Source organism: Castor canadensis, chromosome 4, assembly GCF_047511655.1.
Source record: "Castor canadensis chromosome 4, mCasCan1.hap1v2, whole genome shotgun sequence".
Classification (NCBI taxonomy): Eukaryota; Metazoa; Chordata; class Mammalia; order Rodentia; family Castoridae; genus Castor; species Castor canadensis.
In genome coordinates, this window is record NC_133389.1 from 147,223,301 (window position 1) to 147,236,947 (window position 13,647).

Below are 13,647 nucleotides of genomic sequence, written 5' to 3' on the forward strand. Positions count from 1 at the left end.
GAAAAACGGGGCGCGGCGTCCTCCCAGAAAAGCCGCCCGTCCTGCAACCGCAGCCGTGGAGCTCGGGTTCCGCGAGCGCCAGGCCTGGGGCTTCCTTCCAAGGGCTGCGGGCTCTCACTCCCCCCTCACCCATCCCCTCGAAGACTTTTTAAATCTAGGTAATTTCCATAAATTCTTCATGAAATTTCTTGTTTCTTTCTCACTCCCAATCAGTTGCCGTTTCTGAATGTTCTTTAGATTATCTTGGTCATTGCTGTAATGATTTTTTTCCCTCTAATTTAACCATTTGCTCTGCCACGTGGCTGTTTCACTTTCTTGTTCTCTCCTGCTGCTTCTGAGTTTTCCCATTTTCCACAAATCCTTAAACTTTTCCTTTTCCCAGACTCCTTCTCAGTCTGTAAATATGTTCTCCTGGACTTCAGGTTATACCTGTAACTCCCACCAAGTTTTCTTCTGTTTCTAAGTAAGGTATTAGAAAAATCAAGCACTTGATGTGTAGTCAGTCATACAGTGTTGCCCAAGTAGGCCATATACTGTCTTACACATATTACATAATGCTTTCAGAATAATCCTTAGAAGTAGAAATTGTTATTACTAGCCACAGTCCCATATCTGATAAGGACAGTAAGTAATAATCACTGCAAGTAATTATTTTCATTTTTAGTGCTAGGAGTAGAACATAGGGCCTCAGGCATGTTAAACACCCACTCTACCACTGAACTACTCCTCCAGCCCCAGAACCAGGATTTGAACTCTGGTCTCTGAATTCAAATCCCATTTTTGGAATTATGATGACAGTATCTCTTCAATGGAACTACTTTTCAGCTATACACTCCTTTAGTTTACATTTTATCTTGTATTATAACTATTTCCTTTCTTGTCCTATTCTAGAGACACTACCTATAAACATCTTGAGAATAGTACTGGCTGATGTTTCATTATAAACTCTAGCCTAGTAATATGTACTCAAAACATTTGTGGCTCAAATTGGGTAGAATTGAAAGTGATTTGGAATTTGGGCAAGTTAGTTGAGTTCAGTATGTAACTAAACTTAGAGACAAGTTACAGAAGGCTATCATCTGGCCATCTTTATGACAATCCAGCTGAAGGTAAGCATCAACAGGATGGCAGAATGAGCCAGACCCGCAATACCAGAACTGCCAGGTGAGAGAAAAGTGTCTCATAGCTAGCAGTCACCCTGTTTATCAAGAGGAAGATCCTTAGCATCCTACCCATGTTTAAAATGTGGAAGGGGTGTGTCAAGGTAATCCACAGAAATCACTTGTAGGAATTCTCTCCTTAAGTTTTCTAGGTAGTTGAGAAACTTCATCTAAGAAGTCAAGAGTGTCCAGTCCTAACTCTCATAGGGGAAAAGAAAAGAATCAAAGTGAGGAGGATGGTTGCCTGGAAGGAGAACACGTTTCTAAGGTCCAAATGGATTAGGCTAGTTTATTTTCTTGATGGCTTCCTGGAATATAGAAATAGCAAGTCTGGAGATACAGATTCATGTTCAAGAGAAAGCAATGAACAAGGGTGGGAGGACTGTCAATCTCCTAAAGGCATCTTGATGACATGAAAGTTCTTTTAGAGGTCAGAATATAGCAGATTATCTTGAAATTTTAATTTTTTTCTCCATTTCTTGTAGTGATTTGTCCCTTGGTGAGTCAGAGGTATCCACATTACCTTGAGATGAAGCAAAATTGTTATAGCGGTAATAAATAAAAAAAGCAGGAAGAAACATTTTGGTCCTTCAGACTGATTTTTGAGAATTGAAAAAGAAAATCTGAAGGAAGCAGAACATTGAATGTATGCTATGACAATAGAATTAAGAGTTCAGAAAGAGATTCGTAGTTTTTCTTGTCAAGGGAGGAGCAAAAGGGGCTGTGATGCTTTAGAGGAGACCATATTTCCATGGGCCTTTTAGTTTTCTGCAAAAGCTCATAGTAGCCTTTTACTGGGCTTTATCTTTATAAAGCGGACATCCTTGAAAGTATAGATATTGTGTGCTTCTGCTACAGGGAGAAGATTTGTTTTCTGAACAGTATAATAAAGATAATGTGTCCTTCTGGAACAAAAGTTGAGTGAGTTTGCTAGCAGTCCTATTATAAGACGGGAGTCTGTTAAGTTTATAGTTCCTCAGCTTTGACACAAATGCACTTATTTTCAGCTTACCTCTGTGCCCACATTCACATTTCTCCTTCAATCCATGGGGGATAAGGCAAATCCACATGAGTTAAACTTGTGCTGCACACCTGAGACAGAAATCGTCACAGACCCAGAAGTCTCACTGTTTGCCAGGATCAATGAAGATGTAGAAGGCTAGTGTGTAGCTTGCAAGTAAACTAGAACCTCACACAGTCAACAGTTCTTGACCACACTAGATGTGGGGCATAGGACACAAGGCCATGTCCTGGGAATGGGGCTCTCATTGAAGAGTCAGTGTTGAGAGGCCACCAAGAACCTATATAGAAGTACGACGAACTCCTCAAAAGCCTCGATGCTTGCAGAACATTTACTTCCATTCAAGGAAACACTACAAATTTTATTTTCCTAGCAATAGTTCTCTTCCTCATGGGCTTAAGAAATGTGTGTACAGAAGTTTTGGTTGTGGAACTAGAGAAAAGGTTAGTTCAAGAAGAATTAACTTAGAAGGTAACACACATGTACAGGAAATCAATGTGAGTCAACTCCCTGTATAGCTATCCTTATCTCAACCAGCAAAAACCCTTGTTCCTTCCTATTATTGCTTATACTCTCTCTTCAACAAAGTTAGAGATAAGAGCAAAATAGTTTCTGCCAGGTAGCGAGGGGTTGGGGAGGAGAGGGAGTGGGTGGGGGAGTAAGGGAGAGGGTGGGGGTTGTAAGGGAGGGGGAGGGGGAAGGGAGGAGGAGGGGGGAAGGGAGGGGGAGGGGGGAAGGGGGGAGAAATGACCCAAACATTGTATGCACATATGAATAAAATAAAAATTTTTTAAAAAGTTTTGGTTGTCAAAATGATAAGGCATAGGTGAGGCAATGTTTCTGGTTTTATTCTTTGGGCTTTGGAGGGGATTGAATTTTTTTTGGTGTCACTGGGGTTTGAACTCAGGGCCTCATGCTTACTAGGCAGGTGCTCCACCACCTGAGCCATTCCACCAGTCCATGAGGCAATTATTTGCATTTGGTGTCTGCCAATCATGGGTGCTAAATGGTCACATACCATAAAGACCGCTTCCCCCAATTGCCAGTAGCACTACCGGTTTGAAACTTGAGTTAGTGTGAAGAACCAGCTGCCATAAACAGCTACCAGTTGTGTGCAGCTGAAGGATGCGTGCTCCTGTCCTGACACTCAGCAAGCTCATGGCTACAAGTCCTATGTGGATGCCTTTCCATGTCCAAGGCCCCAAAGCTGAGAAGCATCCCTTTTGTGGAGGCCTTGACCCCAGAGAAAAAGGTGGTGCAAAGGGAAAAAAAACCAGACACTGGTACTTGAGTACAACTCCACAATGGTGAGACTCTGCCTACAACTCTGCCATTTCCTGGAGTAAGCCTTGTTTTTATAAGGAATAGTTCACCAATAATTGCTCATATATGTGGGATGGGGTTTGAACTCAGGACTCTGCACTTCAAAGCAGGCACTCTACCACTTGAGCCACACCTCCAGTCCATTTTCCTCTCACTATTTTGGAGATGGGTCTCATGAACTATTTGCACAGGCTATCCTGAACCTCGATCCTCCCAATCTTAGTCACCAAGTAGCTAGGATTACAGGGAATGAACCACTGGCACCCAGCTTAATTTATTGTAGTTTTAAATGGTTAAAAAAAAAGTCTTGTGTAAAAGCAACTTCTGTGATTGTGTGAAGAATGACAGAACAGCACACATTTACTTCACTTTAACGTGTTTATTGAACACTTGGTCTGTGCTTACAAAGACCTCAGCACCTTCCTGGGGAAGCAGACACATATCTAACTAACTGCAATAGAGCATACTAAACCAGACACAATTTATTTTTGCACAAATATTTTATTCCTGATTATTAAATATCAATAGTCCAGCCAAAAGCCACAATAAGCAGTTTTGCAATTTAGCCACTAATGAGATTAGGACACTCGTGTTTGCATTCTATCACAATGTTTCTTTTGCTTGATCATAGAATGATGTTAATATCCACAAACAGGAAAGTAGCCGTGTCAAATGAGAATATGGGGATCAGAATAATCCAACATGAGCTATGGCAAGAAGAGGAGACTGGCTGGAAGAGAAGGTAAGTTTTTCTTTTCATACTTCTACGTTAATTGTGTTCAGAAGAGTGAGGACTGCGGTATAGATCTTCACAGCTCCTGTAATCCTGGGGGTGGGTGTTGCTTTCCATTTTAACTCCATTATAAGTATTTATCAATCTCATTTGGTGTTAAATTAACACAGTGACGTCTTTCAATAGTGTGTGCTAAAAGTGGAATGCATATTCTTTTTAGGAAAGTAAAAACAAATTTTAAACCCAAACTCCTATTACATGTAATGGACTGTAATGTATGTATTTTGCCAGTACTGGGGATTAAACTCAGGGCCCCAAACTTGCTCTGCCACTTGAGCCATGTCCCCAGTCCTTTTGCTTTTAGTTTGTTTTTCAGATGGGATCTCTCCCTTTTGTCCAGACTGTACTTGAACCACAATCCTGGAATTATAGGCATGCATCACCACATCTAGCCCAGAAGACAAGTTCAAAAGAAAATCTTAAAGGAAGATTACTGGAAGATTATTTTTCTCTGTCCCCTGTGGTGTTTTTGTAACTCCTACAAATACATGCAGTGCTCTACATTGATATTTATGGTTATAGAAAGGAAACTACTCCAAAAATATGTACATAAGTCACCTGTGTCCCAAAGGATCATCTATTTGTATGTAAATTTGGAAATGTAGAATAAAATAATTACAAATTAACAAATGTGGGGAAGAAAATGCACAAAAGATTAACCTTAACCATGATTGAATTTTTCTACTAAGAAGCTTCTTCAGTAGTGTTAAAATGGACAGATACCTGAAAGAACAAGGAAATGTTATAGTGAAACAGAAAGTGAAGACTATATTATCAACAAAAAGACCCCAAAATCAGAATGTCTCAATGAAAACTCGTTTTGTTTTTGTTTCTTAATCAGAGATGTCAGGGATGTAGAGCTTGTAATTATGACACATACCCCAAATTAGAAGTCCTGCATCTTTTACAAAGTTGGATCCCTCCTATATTACAGCACTGAAAACCGGGTACTTTCTTGGTTTCCTGTCCTTATCCATTTCCTCATCTGTGTCCACATAGAAGTATTTATTTGGTATTTTATGTGATGTTACCTATGAGGCAGACATTAGTAAGTGCAGGTTATAGAGGAAGAGAATGAGGATTGCAAGTATCTTATGTGCCTCACACTAAAGTAGGAACTATGATATAAATAACTTCCCTACTTGAGAAGTTAAGTGTGAAAAATAGTCAGGGGAACCTGTTACCATCATACTGTTTTATTCCATTTTATTTTCTCATTTTAAGACAGTATCCAGGTTTACCACTTGGTAAACTGCATCTTCTTTTTAGAACAGCAAGCATTATTTTTTAATCATAGTAGTTAGAAGAACTAATGATGAAAACCCATTCACAAACAGTAAAGTACAATGGCTTGCTTCCTTGAGATTTCATGCATATAGCTGTGGAAGAATAGGAAAAGATTTTAATTATGATTTCATTCCCTTTATTATTCAGTCAAGCAAAAAAGTTAATGCACTAGAATCATAATGTATTTGCTTGGAATGCTCATAGGTGCTTCTTTTTAAATAATATATATTTATTTGGCAAGGATGCTAAAGTAATAATTAAAAATTCAAACTTTATCTATAAATACATTTTAAATTTTTTATATGTGCCTTGCTTCTCTCAAAGTGAGGAAGTTCATATGTAATTCTTTTTCTCTAAAAGAACTATTGTTTTCAACTTTTATTTCCCATTTTATCCAACTGCTCAATTTGACCTATTTCTTTAGATATGATTTTCCACATCACTTAGTAATATAACCTGGTTTGAAAAAAGATATAGGTAAGAGTATGGGCTATTTCATTAATTTAATAGTCCTATTAAGAGTATCAATTCTGTTATTTTAGTATATTCCTCCCTAGAACATTGTACTTTAAAAATTGTACCATTTCTTTTTAAAAGTTAGGCTGTAAAATACCTGAATCAACTCCAAATATTTAACGGTGATGAGTAGAGTCAGAACTGAGACCTATTTCTATGAGAAAGTAAAATTATTTTTCAAAGAAATACAAAATTTCTACTATTAGTTGTATGTTTGGGCAGATCCCTGGAATAAAGGGGTGACTTTTACCTGAACTCAGAAGAAACTTTCAGCCTTCAAGGTAATTAGGAAAGGAGTTTTTCTGCTCCTCGTAGTCTGCAAATGCTAAAGCAGTAAGTTCTGATTGGAAAGAGAGAGGCCTGGGAGTCTCATTCCCAGAGAAAGTATTTGGAAACCACCCAAGATCAAGGCCTCTGCCCTTAAAAATGCCCGAAGACTTCTGAAAAACTAACGAGAGAAAGCAAGCCATCAGTGCCATGTATAAATGAAACATCCAAAACACTCAAAACCAATTTTTTTCTCCCAGAATTGACTTTAAGAATAATCTAGAAACAGGAGGTTGAAAATCAGAAGTTTCTACCCTGGCCCCTCTACTTCTTTCTGACATTTCAACCCTCGGAAGATGACTCACCATTCTTGGGGTGGGGATATCAATGATTTAATAGTGCTACAGACAGAGGATTCAGTGTGAACCATCTCTGAGTACTGAGATCAGCAATGAAATTAAATTCCACGGGCACCAGCTCAGTGTCTCCTCGGCCTGAAGGAGAGTTCCCAGTCCCTGTCTTCTGCAATGGTTTCTTTTCAGATATGTGTTTTTCAAATTCATGTTAGGAAATGAACATGCAGAAGCACGTAAAGTGCTGTTGGTTTGATTGTTTTACTCTTATGTATGTTCCACATCATTTTCTTTAGAAAACCATATTTTAAAATAGCTATGTCAACATGCTTATTGTGTTTGGCATACTTTTTTAGAGGATTTTTATCTAAACAATTACATGTTAAAAATATGCTTTGCAAATTGGTAACTATGCAGGGTCAACTTTTAAGTTTTGCAAATGCTGGTTATATGATAGTCTGTTTTATCATCTATTAAATCTATGCTATACAAAAAGCAATTTGTCATTGCAAACTTTTTTTTTCAGTGCTGGGGATCAAACCCCCGGCCTTACACACTGGACAAGTACTCTACCACTGAACTATATCCCCAGGCCCCTACTACACTCTTGACTTTGGAAAGTGTTAGAAATAACTGCTATTAAAGTCAATGTGTATATAAGATCACTTACAAACATAATGTGATCATTCCATTTCTAAAAATAAATTTGTTTCTCTTTACAGAAACAAATGTGAATTGGCCAGAGAAATAACAGAATGCCTACCACTAACAAGCACAACCCTGGTCCCGCCTTGCTGAGAATCTTCTGCACACTTAGCCCTGTCTCCACTGTGCTGTAGAGTACAGAGCATGTAATTCCAGAGAGGTGCCCAGTTCACCTGCAGTCAGCGTGCCTCAGGCATGCTCTTACCAGGTCTCGGTTTCTGGGGTTGCTAAGTGGCTTCCATTTGTCTTCATTTCTCAGCGTGGCTCCCTGCACGTGGCCAGTGAGCACCAGAGCAACACACAGCAGCAGGAGGGGTGCTTTGGACATGGTGCAACGAAGCTGAATAAAGAGAGGGGTCAGGGGACTGACAGTAGTCACCAAGAGACAGGGAGGAAAGAAGAAATGACTGTAAACGCAGACTAGGAAGGAGAAATAGTATAGAGGACCACCTAAATTTTACAACCATCTTTTTCCAGATTCACTAAAAATGAGGCTCTCCAAATCCAGGAGGTGAGCTTAAAGTCATTCTGGATGGTACGAAGATTATAGTGATGAGTGAAGCAACTGTGAACATAACCTAGAAAGTCTAATATGTCTTTTTCATCTTTGAAAAATGCAAACTTTATTGTCTCCAAAGACAGTGTGTTTTAAAACAAAACCCAAAACTGAAACCTTAAATTACTTATGTCTTAAGGTGGCAGTCCAAAAAAAGGAAGAAAGAAAGAAAAGTAGAAAACAAACAATAAAAAAAAGAAACTACCTCAGATAACCTAAACTGGGAAATGCCCCGACACACACAATGGAGACAAACAGACACCCCCCACACAGGTGTGAGTAGTATTGTTTCCACCCCAAGGTGTGAACTGGAAGCTGGAACACAGATAAAGGGCAATAAGCTTACCAGGAGTTCAGCTTTGGTTGGCTCTCGTAGGTCACACTGCCTATGACCTGCAAGATGATCCATGGGTACTTATAACCAGTGTACTGGGTGCAGGTGGGAGTCACTGACGTGAGCAGAGGAAGTTCAAAAATAATGATTCCATTTCCATCCATGGCACAAAGCCCCTTAGGCAGATCTTCAAGCTTCTTCAGGGGTAACCTATTTATCTTAGAAATGCAGCAGTCTCTCCTTGAATCACTGGGCATTTGGTGTGGATTTTAGAAAATACACAAGGCACTTCCACATAGCAAAGTGTCTTTCTCTTTTTAAATGTGTAAGAAAAGTTACATACACGGCAGCTGAAAATATGACGATTATCCCACCTAATAGAATGTTCTTTTGGAGATAACAGTTTTCAAATTAACAGCATTTTTTGGACAGGAAATTCTATTGCAAGAGACCAAATTGCTCCTTTTGAGTTATATGTTGTATTTCTTCTGAGACTCTCTGTAAGCTTTATAAGTTTGAAATAGTGACATGGTTTACCATAAAGCCCTATTCAAAATGGAGCAATGTAATAGCATGTGCTTCATGGATGAAGGGAACATTACTATACCTAAGCAGACCCTCGCTAAGTAAATGCCATCTGCAGAAATGGTAGGGCTGAGAAATTGAACTCAATGAGCTTTAAAGTTACTTTGATTCCAGTGATTCAAAGAAAAATCAGGATGAGCTCTTTGTTGAGAAGGCTGTCATCTGGACTGGTTTCAGCCTTGCCATCTTGACCTTGGGCAACTAATTATGACCTTCATTTGTTCATTTCCTTTGGTCAGTCAACAAACTTTTTCTTTTTCTTTTCTTCCTTTGCCCTCCTTCCTTCTTTCCTTCCTCCACCCTCCCTCCCTAATTCCCTCCCTTCTTCTTTCCTTCCTTCCTGTCTTCCTCCCTTCCTCCCTCCCTCCCTCCCTCCCTTCCTTCCTTCCTTGTCTTTTTTGTTCCCAACAGTCTCCTGTTATGTAACTCAGACTGGCCTGGCACTGGCAATCTACTGTCTGAGCCTCCCCTGGTCTGGGATTACAGGCACATACACCTCATCCAGCTCAGTCAGCAAACTTTTACTGAGTGCCCACTGTGTGCCAGGCATTACATTAGGCCTTGAGGATAAAATGGTAAGAATGATAAATGAGTCCCTCCCCTCAATGGTCAAAAATTACTGGGCAAGCAAACATTAATTAAATAAACATACCCCTACAAGGTAGATAATTTCTATGAAGAGAAAGAGTAAAATGGGAGATGTGATTCATTCTCTTGGGTCAGGAATGGCTTCTGTGATGAAGTGACCTCATATCTGGTCAATCAATTAGGAGTTACCTAGCCACCTGGGGAAGACAAAGGAAGAAGAGTTTCAAACTAGCTTTGCAGCTGTGTGAAACCCTGTGGCTGGAAAGAAACATGGCACACTAAAGCAACTGAAAGTAAGTTCGTATGAGAGATGAAGGAGAAAAGTAGGAGTCTGATGAGAGATAGAACTGGAAAAGTAGTCAAATTATGATCTTCTGTTACAAGCAATGCTAAATAATTGAAGGATTTTAAGTATCCAGATGGGTTAATCAGGTTGGCACTTACAAAAGATTATTCTGGCTACAGCATATATGTGTACAGGAGGCGGAGTAAAAGAGCTATATAAAGGAAATATATGAAGCTGGATAGGTGGTTACTGTAATAGTCCAAGCAGAGAAAGACGGATTATGGCAGCAGAAGCTCAGATGCAGAAATGAGGGTAGAGCTGAGAGATAGTTCTAAGGGACTGGTACATGTGGATGCTATGAGGGGCAGAGCTAAGGGGAAGGGACTTCATAGACCAGTCCTAGGTCTCTGCCTTATGCAGCTGAGTGGTTCCAGTGCCATTCCCTGGGGAAGAAATTGCCATTCATGGCATGTTGAGTTGAGATTTCCAAGTAGTGATGAAGTGTGCAATTGGATCCACAGATCTGAAGCTTGGAGGAGAGGTTTGAGAAGGAAATGTAAATGGGAGTTGTTGATGAAGAAATGAATGAAATTGCCTCAGGAAGTTCAGAAAACTGGAAAAGTTGGTCCTAGGACTTGTGCTTTGAGAAAATTAACATGTAACACCCACATACAGGAGTCTAAAAAAGAGACCCTAGAAGTAGGGGACAACAAGGAGAAGGATGGAGGTACAAGACCATTCAAGAAGGGACAAATTGGATTAAAAAGAACTGAAAAGGGTCCATGGAGCATTAGAGCTATACTGGAGGTGGGGTGAAAGTCAGGTTAGAAGGGAGTAGAGATGATAAAAGCGAGAGCACACAAGGGAGGGGTGAGGATAGGTAAGACACCTAAAAAACTAGCTAGCATTTGTTGCCCTTAACGCAGAGAAACTAAAGCAGATACCTTAAAAGCAACTGAGGCCAATAGGAGAAGGGGACCAGGAACTAGAGAAAAGGTTAGATCAAAAAGAATTAACCTAGAAGGTAACACCCACGCACAGGAAATCAATGTGAGTCAATGCCCTGTATAGCTATCCTTATCTCAACCAGCAAAAACCCTTGTTCCTTCCTATTGTAGCTTATACTCTCTCTTCAACAAAATTAGAGATAAGGGCAAAATAGTTTCTGCTGGGTATTGAGGGGGTGGGGGGGAGGGGAGGGGGTGCAGTGGGAGGTAAGGGAGGGGGTGGGAGCAGGGGGGAGAAATGACCCAAGCGTTGTATGCACATATGAATAATAAAACAATAAAAAACAAAAGAAGGGAGTAGAGGAAGAGGAAAGAGAGTGAGTACAAGTACTTGGGAAAGAGAAAAGGCAGTAACTGGCGGGGGGAGGGGGAGTGAAATCAAGGGAAGGTATCATTTTGTTTTCAGGATTTTCTTTTTTTAATATAACCCAGGCTGGCCTTTAATTCACAATCTTCCTTCCTCAGTCTCCCAAGTACTGGGATTGTCATTATTGTTTTTAATGTGAGAGAACAGAGATTGTTTAAATATCAGTTTTCATTGAGTAAAAGAACACCCTGGAATTTTATTACATTTCTCCCCTAAACCCCCTAAAGCACCTAATAATACTGAAGTACTAAGTTGTGAGTGAGATTGTAGCAAAGCCACTGTGCTGGACTCTTCAGATGTGTTCACATCCCCAGCACCTGGAGCACTGGGCACTTTTAAAGTAGAAAAGAGTGACAGCAAGTCAGACAGAATTCCACTGGTCTGTAAGTAACTTCTACCTTCAGCTCCATTGGGATGAAAACACAGCTCTTCTGTTCTCCCTTTTCCCCAGCCTTATCTTTAAAAAATGCACGTCTCAGCTCATACTCAGCTGAAAGATTTGATTTCGTTCATCAAGCCAGACTCTCCCTGCTAAGAGTGCCCCCTTCAAGAAATTACTACCGTGTCTCATAGGAATAATGGACTAAAGGTGACACATTCATGTGAGTCTCACTCATTAACACTGGGCTCACCCTGACTGTTAAAAGAAATTATGTATTTAAATTTTTTTTTTTTTCAGAGCTGGGCTCAAACCCATGGCCTTGTGTAAATGTCAGACCTTTGTTCTCCTCTGATGAACATCACCCTGGACCCCTTATTTCTTCAACAAATAGTCACTTCGGCCACACTCTCAGCACTATCTGCCAAACATGCTTTTTCACTTTTGGGGGTCCTGAGCTTGCTCAGGGCCTGTTGCTCACTAGGCAGGTGCTCTACCATTAGAGATTTAAGCCATGCTACTGGACTCTTCTTTTTTTTCTGCTTTTTAGTTTGGGTTTTTTTGTTCTTTCGGGTAAGAGCTTGCATATTTTGCCCAGGCTGACCTTGTCCCACCATCTACCTACATATGGCCTCCTACATAGCTGGGATTACAAGTGTATGCCACCATAGCCAGTTTATTGGTTGAGATGAGGACTCACTAACTTTTGGCTCTTGAGGCCTCAAACTGTGATCCTCCTGATCTCTGCCTCCCAAGTAGCTGAGAATACAGGCTTGAGTCCACCATGCCTACCTTCAAGTGTATTTCTTTTTTTTTTTTTTTGCAAACTGGGGTTTGAACTCAGGTCCTACACCTTGAGCCATTCCACCACCAGCCCTTTTGTGTGAAGAGTTTTTTCAAGGTAGGGTCTTGTGAACTATTTGCCCAGACTGGCTTCAAACTGTGATCTTCCTGATCTCTGCCTCCTGAATAGCTAGAATTACAGGCAAGAGCCACTGGTGCCTGGCTCAAACACCACTTAGCCTTACTGTGTTACTGCTCTTACCATGTTGAATTAATGTAATAAACTGAATATTTGTGCTCACTCTCCAAGTAATATGTTAAAAACTGACCTTCAACCTGGGGGCATTAAAAGGTGAGGCCTTTGGGGGGTGATTAGGTCATGTGGTAGAGCCCTGACGAATGAGTTTTGTGCCCTTGTAAAAGAGCCCCAGAGAACTCTTCTACTTTTCCATCAAGTAAGGAAACAATAAGAAAATAGCAAAGTGGAGCTCTGAGTTCAAATCCCAGTCCTACCTTAAAAAAAAAAAGAGCAGTCTGCATTTCAGAGAGGACCCTCACTAGAACTCCAATATTAGACTTCCAGCCTCTGGAACGGCATCCCAAACCGATGACAACTAGATTACACGTGGCATTTACTCCCACATGTCTTAGGATTCACAAGGGGAGCTCCTCAAAGTAGGCGCTGTGTGTTTTCTTTCTATCATTGCTACTTCAGAGTCATGACATAATGCCTGGAGTAGAGTAGCTATCTCACAGATCTTATGGAATTTATAACTTAAGTAACACTCAAGCTTATATTCTTATGTCCTTTGGAAAGTTGTGCCTTCTTATATTTCTATATTACGTATTTCACCTAGAGACTTACATGCCATATTTTAATTAAAAAAGATAATTTAATAAAAAAGAGATAATGACTTTAATAATCAATTGACCAGTAAAAGATAAATTAATATTTGGTCTAGCTCTTGCACACAAATTAGTGGGACTCTGACACTTGCATGAACTTATATGCATTTTTATTAAAATTGTTCTGGGACTAGAGTGGCTCAAGTAGTAGAGCACCTGCCCAGCAAGGATGAAGCCCTGAGTTCAAACCCCAGCACCACCAAAAAAAAGAAAGAGAAAATAAAATTGTTCTGGATTTGAGGGTGTGGGACAGAGATGCCTCGCTCAAGTGCTGAGGTAACATAGGCAGGGAAGCCTCATAATAAGGAATACCATATGTTCCATATGACAGTTTCCGATCACAACAGGGCCTGCCACAAGTTAAAGGACATCAGCAGTGCCCAGAATAATCACTCTTGGTGCAGCTTACTCCCCTCCACTCAAGCAAAGCA

General features: G+C 40.3%; 1 protein-coding gene across 1 annotated transcript; it reads right to left on the bottom strand.

Moving 5' to 3' along the window:
* Positions 1-6,311: 6,311 nt before the first annotated feature.
* Positions 6,312-7,753, bottom strand: C4H2orf66 (chromosome 4 C2orf66 homolog). Its single transcript, XM_074069553.1, is given in 3 exon segments — positions 6,312-6,527; positions 6,530-6,548; positions 7,631-7,753. Coding segments are annotated over 3 exon segments (300 nt in total). The 3' UTR covers positions 6,312-6,369.
* Positions 7,754-13,647: the final 5,894 nt, after the last annotated feature.